Source organism: Procambarus clarkii, chromosome 44 (assembly GCF_040958095.1).
Source record: "Procambarus clarkii isolate CNS0578487 chromosome 44, FALCON_Pclarkii_2.0, whole genome shotgun sequence".
In the NCBI taxonomy this organism is placed as follows: Eukaryota; Metazoa; Arthropoda; class Malacostraca; order Decapoda; family Cambaridae; genus Procambarus; species Procambarus clarkii.
Genome location: NC_091193.1, coordinates 21,602,404 through 21,617,985, shown reverse-complemented (window position 1 = coordinate 21,617,985; position 15,582 = coordinate 21,602,404). Strand labels below are relative to the sequence as shown.

General features: G+C 47.1%; 3 protein-coding genes across 3 annotated transcripts in view; 1 reads left to right on the top strand and 2 right to left on the bottom strand.

The window, feature by feature from the left end:
• Window positions 1-218: 218 nt before the first annotated feature.
• LOC123745340 (RIB43A-like with coiled-coils protein 1) overlaps window positions 219-15,582 on the top strand; it is a 52,745-nt gene continuing 37,381 nt past the window's right edge. Inside the window, exon 1 of the mRNA XM_069300795.1 lies at window positions 219-389. The gene's annotated coding sequence lies outside the window, so the exon portion shown is untranslated. The remainder of the gene's footprint in view (window positions 390-15,582) is intronic.
• The window catches only part of LOC123745341 (opsin-5), a 15,299-nt gene continuing 2,800 nt past the window's right edge, over window positions 3,084-15,582 (bottom strand). Inside the window, exons 2-9 of the mRNA XM_045725816.2 lie at window positions 14,338-14,582; window positions 10,974-11,156; window positions 10,366-10,473; window positions 9,130-9,288; window positions 8,510-8,685; window positions 5,963-6,144; window positions 5,018-5,109; window positions 3,084-4,879 (exon numbers count right to left, since the gene is read on the bottom strand). Coding sequence (XP_045581772.2) covers window positions 4,521-4,879; window positions 5,018-5,109; window positions 5,963-6,144; window positions 8,510-8,685; window positions 9,130-9,288; window positions 10,366-10,473; window positions 10,974-11,156; window positions 14,338-14,572 — 1,494 coding nt within the window. The 5' untranslated portion in view covers window positions 14,573-14,582 and the 3' untranslated portion in view covers window positions 3,084-4,520. The remainder of the gene's footprint in view (window positions 4,880-5,017; window positions 5,110-5,962; window positions 6,145-8,509; window positions 8,686-9,129; window positions 9,289-10,365; window positions 10,474-10,973; window positions 11,157-14,337; window positions 14,583-15,582) is intronic.
• LOC123745151 (uncharacterized) overlaps window positions 14,652-15,582 on the bottom strand; it is a 22,640-nt gene continuing 21,709 nt past the window's right edge. Inside the window, exon 2 of the mRNA XM_045725460.1 lies at window positions 14,652-15,207. Coding sequence (XP_045581416.1) covers window positions 14,652-15,207 — 556 coding nt within the window. The remainder of the gene's footprint in view (window positions 15,208-15,582) is intronic.

Genomic DNA, 15,582 nt, shown 5'->3' with positions numbered 1-15,582 from the left:
AATAACAGTGCGTGGACGAAGTATTTACCGTGTTGTGGTTCGAACAAAAGTCGTCAGTGAAGCACTTGTTCCGGAAGTGTTCGAACTACATCAGTTGTGAGTCGTGTGTAAACCTGTTTTTCATTCATAAATAAAGACTTTGGCGGGTGCAATGGAATGTACGTTGGCCTTTGTTTATGAGAATGGGCTGTATTAGTGATTGAACAACTGGGTCGAGGACTCGGAGTTGTTCAGCTGCTCCAAGACGTTGAGGTCTTGTCTATGACAGCCGGCTGTCAGTGGAGTGATAGCGCTGTGAGTGCGAGGAGGGAGGGGGGGGGGTGCTGCCGGCTTCTTAGTCATCTCTTATAACAGAGGACACAACTTGCCTAAGAGGGCAAATCTGTAAGGTAAGAGATGTCTATATGTTCACAGATACAATGTTTTAGGTTTCCTGAGGTATTTACTACCTGTGCTCGAGCTAGGCCCGTGCAGGCGGCGGCCCAACTCAAAGACGCATTCGTCAATTTTAACGTTCGGCGTTTGAAGGTAATATTACATGCTAATATGTGTTTAATAGTTAGGCTTAACTTAGGTCAGCTCAGGTGGTTAGGATCTGTTGGCTATTACTGGAACAACCTGTCCTCAGACCCAAGCTCGTTACAGCGGCGGCCGTCTTCCTGAGACCATTCAACAATTTTATACGCTGTACATTAAACTTGGTTTTGTTCTCATATACAAGTTAATATTATTATATTAATACTTTTATATGTGTAGTAAAATGTAGGCTAGGTTAAATGGTTTAGGTTCTGTTGGCGAGAGTTTGTATTGAAGCACGTGGGTGAAGCATTTACAGCGTTGTGGTTCGAACAGAGGTCATCGGCGAAGCATTCTGCTAGAAATGTTCGAATATCATCAGTTGTGAGTCGTGTGTAAACCTGTTTTTTTTCATTCATAAACAGCTGGGGTTTGGCGGCTGGATTAACGAGCATTTGTCCTTTTGATAGTGATGACAGGGTGAGTATTGCCCACGTAGCGAACATTACAGTTTGAACATTTAACATTATTAAACATTACTGTCCACAAATTAGCTTCATTTCGTGTTTATCAATAATCATAATATTGGAAACTATTTTAAAAACAGAGATCCTTTACCCTTTGATCTGGTACCTCTTACCTTCTTAAGATCACTTCTAATATAAAAGCTTACAGAACCTACAGAAGGAAACATGATATACCGAATATCTTTAGTTACTGGGAATTTTAACAGTAGGTGAGAATTTAGTATTTAGGAATTTCGTCAAAATCCTCCCTAAGCATTTTGCTTAGAAAAGCAATTGAATCAAAGAAGTACTGTAGTGAAATAAGTAAATTCCAACATCAAATAATTTATAATCGAAGCAAAGATCGAAAACTTTACTTAAAAAGTTTTCCCCTGTCCTGTGAATTTACAATGAACATAAGAAGAAAATTGGCCACCAGTGTTGGTAATTAATGAGCTAAGAAGGGCTGTTTTGGAGGGAACTATTAGGGAGAAAGTGCCAAGCCATTACGACTATATAACACTTAGAAGGGGTCAGGATAAGGATTTGGGATGGGACGGAGGGAAGGAATGGTGCCCAACCACTTGTGGACGGTCGGGGCTTGAACGCCGACCTGCATGCAGTGAGACCGCCGCTCTACCGTTTAGCCCAAGTGATTGGACGTGCTATTTTAGAGTTAATCATAATAATATAAATAAATGTCAAGTTTAAATGGTTTATAATAATAAGAGACCAACACATCCGCATGTGAGCGGTCAGCGAAGATTATAAAAGAAACTTCTATATAAATAATTAATCATCAGCACCCCAGCAATTGTTGGCGGGCAGGCGCGCGCGCGCGGCCTCGCAGATAAGCACGTAACTTACATTGTTTCCAACAGTCGGGGGACAGGAAACTAATTAAGCAATTACTGGCCTCTCCAAGAATTCAACCTACAACAGTTTCCTGACTCCCGGGGTATCTGCTTGCTGCTAGGTGAACAAAGGCATCAGGTGAAAGGAAACGTTGCCCAAATGCATCTATCCTGCCGTTGGGAACAGCCCAGCAACGTTTCGGGTGCACACAGTTTCAGCCTCGCTCCTGTGCCAGGTAAGTTCACTTCGGCCTCACCATAGCCCGTGCTATTTGGAACTTTTTGTTCCGAGTAATAGGCATCCAGCAGTCCTGGGAGACTATGGAGTTGCCCTCTAGTTGCCGAGGTTGACCTCTCCAGGGCGCCAAGCTTGGGTAGGTGGACCAGACCAACAAGGTAGTGGAGTGTAGTAGGGTTCAGAGTAGCTGAATCTAAAACAATAACAACCTAGCGGGTGGAACCCGACTACATTGCACAACCTTGCTTCTCTTCCCTTTAGTCTGCCCTTATGATTACTGTGTATTATTTAGATTACAAAGAAAACGAAGATTATAATTTCCATATCGTTTATTTGAAACACGTCAGGCAAATGATATATATATATATGTGTGTACCTTGTATATTTGCAATTATTAATACAGTAATTACAAAAAAATATAGGTTCCGCTAATTATGAAAACTTTAAAGACTGGGGGGGGGGGGAGGGGGGTAGGTGGAATATCTACCACCTACCAAAGAAGCAAAGATCCTCCTTTGTACAGGAGAGCTTCTGTCGGGGATTATAATATTGATGCTCTGAGCCGCTACAGACTTGTCAGCATAGAGAACCTTGCTATCAGGCCTAGGTGTTGCTCTAAAGAAACGTGAATATAATTATTTTATTCTTGGGTGCATAGTATATAATATTTGCCCCACCATTTGTGTAAATGATTGTATATATATGTACATGTATATATATATATATATATATATATATATATATATATATATATATATATATATATATATATATATATATATATATATATATATAACATTAATAAGTGTGTAACTAGCTTCAAAAGATTGTTACTTGCTCAGTTCCTGAACCCATTATGTTCCTCTGTAACCCTTTCCACCACCGCCCACGGGATGGGTATGGGGTGCACAATAAAGAAATTGAATTGAAATGCGTATTGAGAAGGGTCAGAGGTAGACTGTCAAAGCCAGTTTCGTGGGTCCAACCAAATCCATACTGGCTTAAAACGCTTCACACAGTTCACAAATATTCAGAAGAAGAGTAAGATGTATACGTAATTGTCTTCGTCTAAAGATGAGATCATCTCTCTCACTCTTGGAGGCTGTAGTGCCCACCACAGGGACGAGCCTCGGTTGTATTCTTCTGATCCTCGGTGAGAAATGACGTTCAACCTGTCTACTCCTGGCGTCTAGAAGTCTAGAAGAACTAGTCTAACTTCTAGACTAGAATACTAGTTTAGACGAACATGTCCTGCACGTGTCGGTGGTCACATGTACTTCCTAGATTCTCCAGCCATTTCCTTTTACTGATCTCTCGCACAATAGTTATTTTGACCCTATTCCGATGGGATCTTCTCTTCACATTCCTCAACGTCTTTAAAATTTCGCTTCATCTTTACGTTTTAACTTTAGAAGAGGAGGGGTTGGAGGGTTGATGAAGGAGGAGAGGGTAGTTGGGAGGGGTGTCGGGGGGAAGGGTCGTACCTCGAGGGTCGAGGGATGGTTATCATGACTTTCCGTGCTGTGACTTGCCTCCGCGTGCATGGCTCATCCTTATGGCTGGACTAATCGTCAAGATCGTCATTCATTGGTCTGGGAGCTTGCATCCCATTTTCTTTTTCCTCCCCCTTCTCTAAACTAAGTTGACGAAGCTCTACGGACATTAAGCACCAAGATGACCCGGATGGTACGTCGCCTCGAGTCTTGCCAAAACTAGGGGACATTTTGTTAGTGTGTGTGCGTCTTGGCGACGGATTTATGAAGGAGGAACTGCGGAGGGTCCGCTTTTGCTGCTAATATTGCTACGACAGCTGGAGCACCGTGGACCAAACTGCACGAATTCTTTTTGACCAGTGAGGAAGGAAACAAATTCATGGTTATCAGTGTCCGGAGCAGAGTAGCTGGAGGCTGACGGTGACACACTAGCCCCCCTTCCTGGAGACCTCAGCCGGTCCCTCTGTCACTCGTTATTCTACCTCGTCTACCGGAGAGCTCTGTTATGGCCGACTCTCGTAGGGTGTCTGAAGGAGTAAGAACATGTAGCTACGAGGGTGTTGATGGTACAGCTCTCTAGTCCACTGACCTGGACGGAAACTGCGCTCAAGGGGAATACTGAATTTCAAAATAATTGAGTTTTAGATCATTGTCATCACTAGGACACTTATGTGTTTGAAGCCTTGAGAATGAAGATGTGCGTGCGTGTATGTGTACAGGTGACGAGAAATCCATGACACCACTTGAAGAAAACTTTAGTCTGTAGACTGGTCGTAAGGACAATTCTTGATTGAGGCATCACAATTGGAAGTCTTCATAATGTTAACGAGCAGAGGACCGTCCAGGAGAGCGGTGTACCCGCCCCCAGACCTGCCTTTCCTACTACATGTGCTGGGCGCGGCCAGGAACCTGGTCAGTTGCTGAGAGGTGCGGCCACGCTCCCTTGGAGGTCCGGCTGGAGGCTGTGGCTCGCAAGGGTAGTAGTGAGGTCCGGTGGGAGGCTGGCACTTGTGATGGTGAGGTCCGGCTTTAGTCTGGTTGTTTGGGTGAGGTCGGCGGCGGAGGTGTCGACGTCCGGCTTGAGGTTGATACCAGCAGAGATGGCGGTAAGGTCCAGATTGAGTGTGGCTGCAGGTGTGAGGTCGGCGGCGGTGGCGAGGACCCGCTGGAGTCTGGTGCCGACGGCGATGGTGGTGGACAGGTCCTCCTCCAGGATGGGCGACTCCCTGTAGGTGCGGGTCATGTACACTGACTTCACCTCTTGGGACGACTCTGCAGGGAGTACAATAATGTGCCCGCGTCAGGGTAGTGTATTGACTAGTACTGTATTAACATTGCTGCCTCTTATTACTCTTATTGTCTCTTACTAGCTCGCCTCGAGGCGTACCTCTACACCTCCCAACAACTCACCTTCGTCATCGTCTTCGTCATGACGTTCCTGTCCCCGCAGGCAACACATCAAGGGGCTCAGATGCTTCTGAAGGATCCCCAGCATCTCCTTTCTGGGGATGAACACAGAGATAAGACAGGAGGGAAGTGAAACATAATGAACAATTATACAAACTGTTCACTGTTCTCAGGACTGTTCGTAATTCGTGTAATTGATAAATATGCATCTACTTTTGATGGTGTTCAAAATTTATTTATTACGGTTTGAGTAAGCCACAGCCAAGAACATTCCCATGTGAAGCCTGGGTTGATGATTCCATTCATTCAATCCCCCCACGCGACACAGCTGATTCACTCATACATTATTCATCTCATTATCATAGCCTCGTCCTCACTATCATGGAGGGGGGGGGCGGGTGGAGTGGATCATCAGCCCGTAGACACAAAGTTGAGTAATATCGTATACAAATGTTATATATTAATTAAACACAAACAAATATCAAGACCAACCATGCTCCAGCACTCGCTCACAGCTGCACAAGACCAACCATGCTCCAACAGTCATCCACAGGTTACCGTTACCTGTGACCGGTGGCTACCTGTGTGACGATTCTGAGCACTTGAGGTGCTCAGCTGCCACCAGGAACTGGGTCATGCTACACACACTACATTATTGAATACTCGGTCACTAGACCCTTAAAGCTTGCCCACATGATGCACTCGGAGCGTTGCAATTGATCTCCAGCCGTGTTCTTTGAGAGTATATTTATGGCCGTTTGCAAGTGCGGGTTGACTGATTATATCTCCCCGTATGACTTTCCATCCCGACGTGAACTCCCTGTATGACTATGGGTATAATTTACATAGCTGAAAGTGGCCACATGTATGCAGAGGAGTACATTCCCTCTCCCTTGTGTCGACTTGGGGGGTGTAACTACGTCACCTTGTATCACCTGCCCGACTCACCTGTACCTGGCGTTAACGAAGACGTAGATGACGGGGTTGTAGGCGCAGGAGGACTTAGCCAGCAGGACAGGCACCAGGGTGACGTAGACAGGAGCCTGGTGTCCCATGAGGCCGGTCACGACGGACACCAGGCAGTAGGGTAGCCACGCCACCAGGAACCCTGCACACACCAGCCCGGACACCTGCGCCACACGTGAGAGGGGGACAGGTGTACTGAGTGGTAGAGGAGGGGACGACGTGAAGTACAAGGCATTTGTAAAATACTTGGTGTGGCAACGTCCGTCTGCAGTACGAGGAGAGTGAAGGTGGATAGAAATAACTTAAGCTACTCTATCCCTTTGAGATGTATTTTATTGTCTCCATAAATGCATTTGAACTTGTGACGAAGATGTATTAAACATTCTCCTCTCTCTCTCTCTCTCTCTCTCTCTCTCTCTCTCTCTCTCTCTCTCTCTCTCTCTCTCTCTCTCTCTCTCTCTCTCTCTCTCTCTCTCTCTTTATGAATCTGAGAAAATAGTCAAAATCGCCGGGAAAAGAAATATAGCAACAACAAAGAAAATTGTCATGCAGAAACTTGAGGACAAATTAAAGATAAGAACTTCCCCGTAACAGTCTGGCTGTGTGAAGAGTTTCCTTAAAACTTGCCTTAACAAAAAACCTGAACTCTTCTTTTATTATTACACAACTGATCCTGTACCTTCCTCAGTATTGATAACCAGTCAACACTCCCCGGGGTTGACGTGGGGGCGAGTGTGTGTGTGTGTGTGTGTGTGTGTGTGTGTGTGTGTGTGTGTGTGTGTGTGTAACTACTAGGCCTACTACTAAGCCTACTACTGACCATCCTCAGGATGCAGCCCATAATTGTCTAACTTCCTAATTATCTATTTGCTGCTGTGTAAACAGAGGCATCAGGTGAAAGGAAACTTTGAACAAATGCTTCCATCCTGCCATTGCGCTCCACGGGACTTAGGCCCTCTCTCTCTCTCTCTCTCTCTCTCTCTCTCTCTCTCTCTCTCTCTCTCTCTCTCTCTCTCTCTCTCTCTCTCTCTCTCTCTCTCTCTCTCTCTCTCTCTCTCTCTCTCTCTCTCTCTCTCTCAAGGAATTTGGAAAAACCCTTTCTCAAGATCACTAATCTTAATCAAAACTAATAGAAGCCATAAAAATTAAGTCTTACTTCAATTTGAGTAATGAGGTGATTAATGAGAGTTCTCCATGCTGAGCCCTGAGCTTGGTGTGTGTGAGAGAGAGACCAGACACACTGATGCTCTCATCAGTGTGTCTCTCTCATCATCTCATCGCATCATCACACTGATGATGCTCAGACAATATCGAGGCGAAACGACAGTTAATTACCCAGACTTTTCCCTAATATACTTTTCCCCCAGGTGACGTCTCTGATACTGTCGTCAGCCGGGGGTGACGTCTCTGATACTGTCGTCAGCCGGGGGTGACGTCTCTGATACTGTCGTCAGCCGGGGGTGACGTCTCTGATACTGTCGTCAGCCGGGGGTGACGTCCTTGACACTGTCGTCAGCCGGGGGTGACGTCTCTGATACTGTCGTCAGCCGGGGGTGACGTCCCTGACACTGTCGTCAGCCGGGGGTGACGTCTCTGATACTGTCGTCAGCCGGGGGTGACGTCCTTGACACTGTCGTCAGCCGGGGGTGACGTCCCTGACACTGTCGTCAGCCGGGGGTGACGTCCCTGACACTGTCGTCAGCCGGGGGTGACGTCTCTGATACTGTCGTCAGCCGGGGGTGACGTCCCTGGCACTGTCGTCAGCCGGGGGTGACGTCCCTGACACTGTCGTCAGCCGGGGTGACGTCCCTGACACTGTCGTCAGCCGGGGGTGACGTCCCCGACACTGTCGTCAGCCGGGGGTGACGTCCCCGACACTGTCGTCAGCCGGGGGTGACGTCCCTGACACTGTCGTCAGCCGGGGGTGACGTCCCCGACACTGTCGTCAGCCGGGGGTGACGTCCCCGACACTGTCGTCAGCCAGGGGTGACGTCGCTGACACTTGTGCCACAGGAGGGACACCATAAAGTCGGCCAATATTTGCCACCACAAGAGCGCCTCCTGCGACCTTCTCGACCACCTATATAAAATCCAACACTCTAATTTGACTTTTATAATAACTTCTGAGATTGCCTCGGTAAAATTCACGGGGTAAAAGACTATCTGGAAAGGAACTTTAGATTAAATTATGGCCATCAAATTACTCCTTTCGTCGTGGGTTGTAAAATTGTCTTGGGGCGAGTTCTCAGGGAATTTGCCTGTTAATGTTGTGGCCAGTTCTGAGAAACGTGGGTCGACGTTTCTGTCTAGCGTCTAGCACTCTGTGGGGGTGGTGTGGGGGGGGGCCGGGATACTGACCCCCACTAATTCTCCCAAGTATCCCCGAGATACTTGGTGGGGGGGAGGGGGGGAATTAGAAGAGGGGGGCCATCCAAGACGGTCCACAGAGGCCCAATACCAGCAGGTCCAGGCCACCAGGACCTCGCGAGGGAGGGAGGGAGGGTGCGGAGTAGTATCCCGTACACTCACCAGTGTGATCTGGAGCTCGGAGCGCCGTTGGGACGTGGGAGGGTTGCGGAGGGTGGTGAGTTTGTTGCGGTAGTTCCGGCGCACCAGGAGCAGGATCCTGGCGTAGCACCACACCATCACCGCCGCCGGCAGCGTCACCACCAGCGTCACCACCAGCACGATGTACACCTGGGCACCTGGGGGGAACCACGAAGTTGTGTGGGCCTTAGGTCAGACGGGCTTGTGTGTGTGGAGTTCTTAAACACAGGATTAACAGATTACTGCGTATTGTTCCTGTCAGGGGTTCGACCGTCTGTGTACATCATGACCAAACTACACTTCACAAAATGAAGAAACGACGACGTTTCGACCAGTCTTGGAGCATTATCAAGTGGTTTGGTCATCATACCTTCAGCCACGTTATTGTGACTCGTCGTCTGCAGTATGTATAAGTCTTCAGACCTCGTAGTAACCTTAATGTTGTAGTGAATATAACAGAGACATAGAATGGTATAGAAGATGAGTCACAATAACGGGGCTGAGGATATGATGACCAAACCACACATCAGAAAATGAGACAAAAAAGACATTTCTGGACTATTATCAAGCCACGTGAAAGAAAATGGGCGTTGAGAACTTACTGTTGGCAGGATTGGCCCAGTTGAGGGTGCAGGAGGTGCCGAAGGGTTCCACCTCGAAGTCGCTGACGAAGGAGAAGAGTGGGAGCACCGCCCAGAACACTGAGTACATGTACACCCCTACCAGCACCACCTTCATGTGCTCGGACGTCAGTCGCCTGCCTGAGGGAGAGAGAAGGCAGAGGGAGTGGATTAGAGCGTGGACGAGAGGGAGGAGAGGGGGGGGGGTTTCATGTGTGAAACTGAGTGTAATAGAAGTAGATAATGACTATATCACAGCACCAAAACGTATTGGCATCCCACCACAGGTCCAGACTGTGTGGTATTGGTAACCGGACCTCAGTATCTGGGCCTCTCGGTCTTTTATTCATCAACAAACTCAATATATCTTGTTGCTTCTTTTCCCGAATCCCAGCCGCCTTGCCGCTACCATGCCGGGAATATGCATGTGCAACTGATGATGTGTGGGGTCTACACACACACACACACACACACACACACACACACACACACACACACACACACACACACACACACACACACACACACACACACAGGAAGCATCCCGTAGCAACTGTCTAACTCCCAGGTACCTATTTACTGCTAGGTGAACAGGAACATCAGGGTGAAAGAAACTGTCTATTTGTTTCCGCCATCGCCGGGAATCTATCCCCGGACCCTCCCTAGGACTACGAATGCCAAGCGCTGTCCACCCAGCCGTCAAGCCCCCACGGGTGTGTGTGTGTGTGTGTGAGTGTGTGTGTGTGTGTGTGTGTGTGTGTGTGTGTGTGTGTGTGTGTGTGTGTGTGTGTACTCACCTAGTTGTGTTTGCGGGGGTTGAGCTCTGGCTCTTTGGTCCCGCCTCTCAACATTGTATGTGTGTGTGTGTGTGTGTGTGTGTGTGTGTGTGTGTGTGTGTGTGTGTGTGTGTGTGTTTATGTGTGCGTGTGTGTGTGTGTGTGTGAGGAAGGGGGGGCTAGTGAATATATCTCTCTTTACTTCACTATTCCTGTCCTCGTACTGTTATCTGTTACTCCGTCTGTACCTTATTGTCGCTTCATGTTTTGTATTCCTCCTCTCTCCACCACATATCTCCATTCTCCCATTCCGTTAGTTCAGTTTGTCTTCCAGTTCTGCTTCTCTTAACTCCCCATATCCCTTCTTTCGCTCCGTCCTTTCCTACCTCTCGTCTCCTTTCCCTCCCTCTACGTGTCGGCCTCAGCGCGGTCCTCAGCTTACCGTAGGCGAGGGAGCAGGTCTTCAGGTACCTGACGACGGCCAGGGCGGCCATGGAGGTGATGGTGGCGATCCCCAGCAGGTAGCACACGAAGCCGTACACCTCGCACCCTGCCGGAGGGAAGGTGTTAACACGTCAGCTTTCCCGCTCTTAGGGAGAGGGGAAGAGAGAGGGAGAGGGAGAGAGAGAGAGAGGGGGGGGGGAAGCAAAAGGGAGAAAGAGAAAGGGGAGAGAGGGAGAAAAAAAATAGTGCCATATATCATTTCATTACTCTTACCTCATCATATATGCCATCTACTCCAGAATGATAATGACGCCTTATTACATATGTATTTCATCTCTACACAATACCGGCAGACCCCCCCCCCCCCACGCGGACTTAGCGCTTAGATTAATTAAATCATTTCGTTTGGCAAAATTCCATCAACACTTTCCAAATGCACACATAACAAAAGTCAACGACTTTAGTACTTATTATATTATTAATGATAATAATTATAATAAAAACATAAATCTCTTCCCCCCCTTCCCCCTCTCCCCCCTCCCTTCCCCCTCTCCCCCCCCTTCCCCCCCTCCCAGGGACTCCCATGTACCCAGGGGAAGAGCTCACCGATGTCCCCAAAGAGCCACCTGTGGGCGAAGCTGGAGACCATAGGTGCCGGGTAGCTGCAGAGGGCCAGGAAGAGGTGCATGAGTGCCAGGTTGAGCAGGAGCACCTCGGCCGGGGTCAGCTGACGGAGGCGCTGCCGGAACATCAGTACCGTCGACACGTTGCCCAGCACGGAGAGAACCCCTGTAAGGGTGGAGGAGAACACCCGAAGGAGCAGAGAATACCTTCATGTGCGTAAGACATTTTCAGATGTGTGGGAAATGACCCCTCTGAGGGGTCAGAGTTGGTGGGGGGGGGGGGGAAATGACAGGAATATCATCAGTGAGTCACAATGCTGACCACCACTTGTGTGGGAAAATAAACACTCATACAGCAAGAGGATCAAAACCACCAACACTGGCAGCGTCAGCACTGGCAACACCAACACTGGCCACACCAACACTGGCAACATCAACTAAACATCCGCTAACACAGGCGACAGACAAATCGAGACATTTGCCAAATTTCACGGCTACCATATCTATCTTGGAGGAGGTGTTCAGTGTTCTTGACGGAGGCGTGCCTGACACACTCAGAGGCTGAGGTGGACTATCCATCGCCGTGGGGCTTAACGCGGCGTTTCTAGGATCAGACGTCGTCATAATCCGACACGTCCAACCAAGACTCTTTCCACCTCTATGAATTTGAATGAACGAGTTTTGAGCATTATATATATTTTTTCCGACATTGCTTTCATGCCTGGTGAAGATGAACGTGACTGGCCGGGGTGTTCAGGTCTTCTTGGCGCGAGCTGAACCCCACAAGGCCACGACGGACGCCCCAGAGAAGAGCTGAGGTTGTAGGTGGTGTAAGAGAGGGCGTCCCTGTGATGCTAGGCTGTGGAGGGTGCCCTAGGTTATTGACTTGGCGCACCTTCCTCACTCGCGCCTAGTGATCGCCCACGCAATCATTACCTTGCCCTAATCAACCGTAATTACCTATATTAACCTTACATGCCCTCAGCCCTTGCTTGCCTATATGAAAGGTAGAAATGTTAGACATTTTCAATACTGTGTTTACCCTTAGTATTTGTGTTAGTCTCCTAGAGCCGGGCACTCCCCTCCTGATGCTTATCTCTCTCTCTCTCTCTCTCTCTCTCTCTCTCTCTCTCTCTCTCTCTCTCTCTCTCTCTCTCTCTCTCTCTCTCTCTCTCTCTCTCTCTCTCTCTCTCTCTCTCTCTCAGCTGGGTGCAGCCAGGCCACAGGGCAGGAAACGGTAGCAGATCAATGCTGTTTTATGCTATTTATGCTACTTTTCGAATTGTTTGAATATTTTTCTTTTAACTTTACCCTTCTCGTTATGTTGCTCATCAGTCTCGCAAACTGTCTACACTCCACATGTGCAAATCGATTACAGTCTCGAATTGCTTCTTTTAATAGAGTTTTGTAAGCCAGGGAGTGAGTGAGGTTAGCGGGCGGTTAGCTGAGGCCAGCATCTCTCTGTGTGTTGATAGTAGTACTGCTGTACGCTACACTTGCGTGACGCGAACCTTGCGCTGTGTCACTTTGTTGCTGCATATTGCTTTTATCAGTCACTCCAAGGTTAGGGGGTTCTTGTTTGTAATAAACAAATTCTTATTTTATGGCTACACATCTATTCAGTCCAGCGGGAACGGCGACAATTTGTATAACGTTTTTGCAAATGAAGATTCTGAATCTGAATGAAAAAAAAACACTCTTTGAAGTCCTGTTACCCATTAGTACCCACCTACCTACCCTTGCCAACCAGTGCATAGAAAACGAGGATGTTGTTTGAGAGTCGCTGCCTTTCATGGAACCGCAAAGTTTTGCGTGATAAGTGGACACCTGTGGAGGCTTCACGCGCACAAAGCCCTGTGAAGCCCGTAGCCAGCAAGGCTTACAGAGTGGTGGGTCTCGTCATTGACCCACCCCATTATGCTGTATTATAATGTGTTAGAGCTCACCTGCATTATGCTATAAAAGGGAGGTCTTTACCAAAATATGAAAGCGAGTTGCATAACGTATAGAGTCGAGCGACAAAATTAATGCCATCACCGAGATATATATATATATAATATATATCATAGTCTTTGTAGGACTTTAAAGAGCCTAGGTGGTTTACATTGTAGAAACGTAGACTCAAACGACTATATCAGAGTCAATAAGATACTGAAGAAGTTCAGCCTCCAACAACAAATGCAATGAGATTCGACACAGATTCGTTTATATCCAGCCTCCGAGAGCATTGGAATACCTTGCCCTCTAAAGTCTCGGGAGCAGACTCAACACGGTCTCGGAAGGCATTTTGAAATTGTTAACATGAATTCATCTTATATTTTGAATACTAAGAGTGCGTAAGAGGTGACTAGAGCAGCGTTGGCTGACGAGTCAGGAGTGGTGGAGGAGGTCGTGGTATACTGGCCGGGCAGCAGCAGCGAAGATGACGGTCGTTGTGAAGGTGAGCCAGGCTCATTATCCCTCATCTTCTCTAGTGCCACCACGCCGTCGTTCTCCTCAGCACGGTGCTGCTCGTTCACTCCGTCTTCCAACGGTTTCCCAACGTCAAGGAACGGTTGTATTAAAGTGGCCTTATCCTAACCTACCAGAGGATTTGGAGAGAAGGGGAGAGCCTCCCGCTTTACTATCCTAATCTCCTCTTCCTGGAACTAATTACAATTAGGTAGGTTGTTTTCCTCCTGGTTTTTAGAGATAAAGAGACCAATTAGTCCAAGGCTTAAGTCTTTCCCAAGCACTCACTTATTCTTGTGCCCTTTCTTATCCCTTGCTTAATGATCCATCTCTTTCTCTTTCATCACCGCCCCTCTCTGCTTCTACATTATCATCTTTTACATCTTTTTATCGCTCAAATCTCTCTCATTTTCATCCGTGCATCTCCCTTTCACTTTCAGGGTTCCCTCAATTTTATCTCTTGGCATTGAGCGCCCCTCACCATTCCCCAGACTTGCTTCATTCAGAAGGGAGCCTCAAAGGCTTCTCCGCCTCACAGATGAATTCCTTGGGGCTGTTTGCTCCCCTGCCTCTTTATGGGGGTTCTTCAGAGACTCGGCCCACCACGACGGGACGGATATTAGATCAAATCCCTATACCACAATCGTGCCATTTGTGGCTATGGAGAAAGTCAAATTTCCCTCAATATCGTTCGTTCTGAAAGTAGATCCTCACTAGTGGCTTCAGGGGACTCACCCTCACTAGGACTTCAGGGGACTCTCCCCTCACTAAGGCTTCAGGGGAGGACTCATCTTCACATTGTGGATTCCCGTTCATGTAGGTCTATCATGTACGCATTAGGTGCCCCTGCCAAGGACTCGTGGAAACTCCTGTAAACGGCAGACTCCTGCACTTACCGACAAAGACGAGGAAGGACCCAACGATGAAGTCTTCGTACCACATCAAGCGGGAGGCGAACTTGTCCAGGTCAACGCCGGGGGCGCCGCCACAGCAGGCAGCGGAGATGTTGGTGCTGTTGGCGGACAGGGCCGCCTCCAGTCCTGGGGCGTCGCTCACGGCCTCCCGGCTGGCGTAGACTGATGTGGCCACGTCAACAGCTCCTCCCATCTCCTTCCCGCCACCGACCACCATCGCGCCCTCTCTTGATAGGAGAGAGGCCATTTCAATATAATTTAGTGAAGGAAGAAAATACTCCACTAATGTCACATATTTACACAACACACTCCTTTGGTCGAAAATTATCACGTGAACGTTCTCTAATATCTAAATTATCACGTGAACGTTCTCTAATATCTAAATTATCACGTGAACGTTCTCTAATATCTAAATTATCACGTGAACGTTCTCTAATATCTAAATTATCACGTGAACGTTCTCTAATATCTAAATTATCACGTGAACGTTCTCTAATATCTAAATTATCACATGAACGTTCTCTAATATCTAAATTATCACATGAACGTTCTCTAATATCTAAATTATCACGTGAACGTTCTCTAATATCTAAATTATCACATGAACGTTCTCTAATATCTAAATTATCACGTGAACGTTCTCTAATATCTAAATTATCACGTGAACGTTCTCTAATATCTAAATTATCACGTGAACGTTCTCTAATATCTAAATTATCACGTGAACGTTCTCTAATATCTAAATTATCACGTGAACGTTCTCTAATATCTAAATTATCACGTGAACGTTCTCTAATATCTAAATTATCACGTGAACGTTCTCTAATATCTAAATTATCATGTGAACGTTCTCTAATATCGACGGTCCAGAGGGTTATTAAGACCGCCGCAACAGCTTATTGTCCAACCAGCAAGTATACTCGTCCTGAACATTGTCCAGAAGCACAATACACTGTGTATGCACACACACAAGCTGGCCTCCAGCACTCCGTGTATATCCAGTGAAATCAATTATTAAACTGAGAATTTAAAAAATGACATCGTGGAAGAGAATAGTTGTTAAATAAAAAAATATACAGATTACTTTCAATAATAATTGATAATTAACATAAATAATCTATAATCTTCGTATACATGATTAGCCCCAATATGGAAATAAAATAACCCCAATATGGGACAAATTAGTCTTACTATTGAACAAATTAACCCCAATATGGAACACATTAG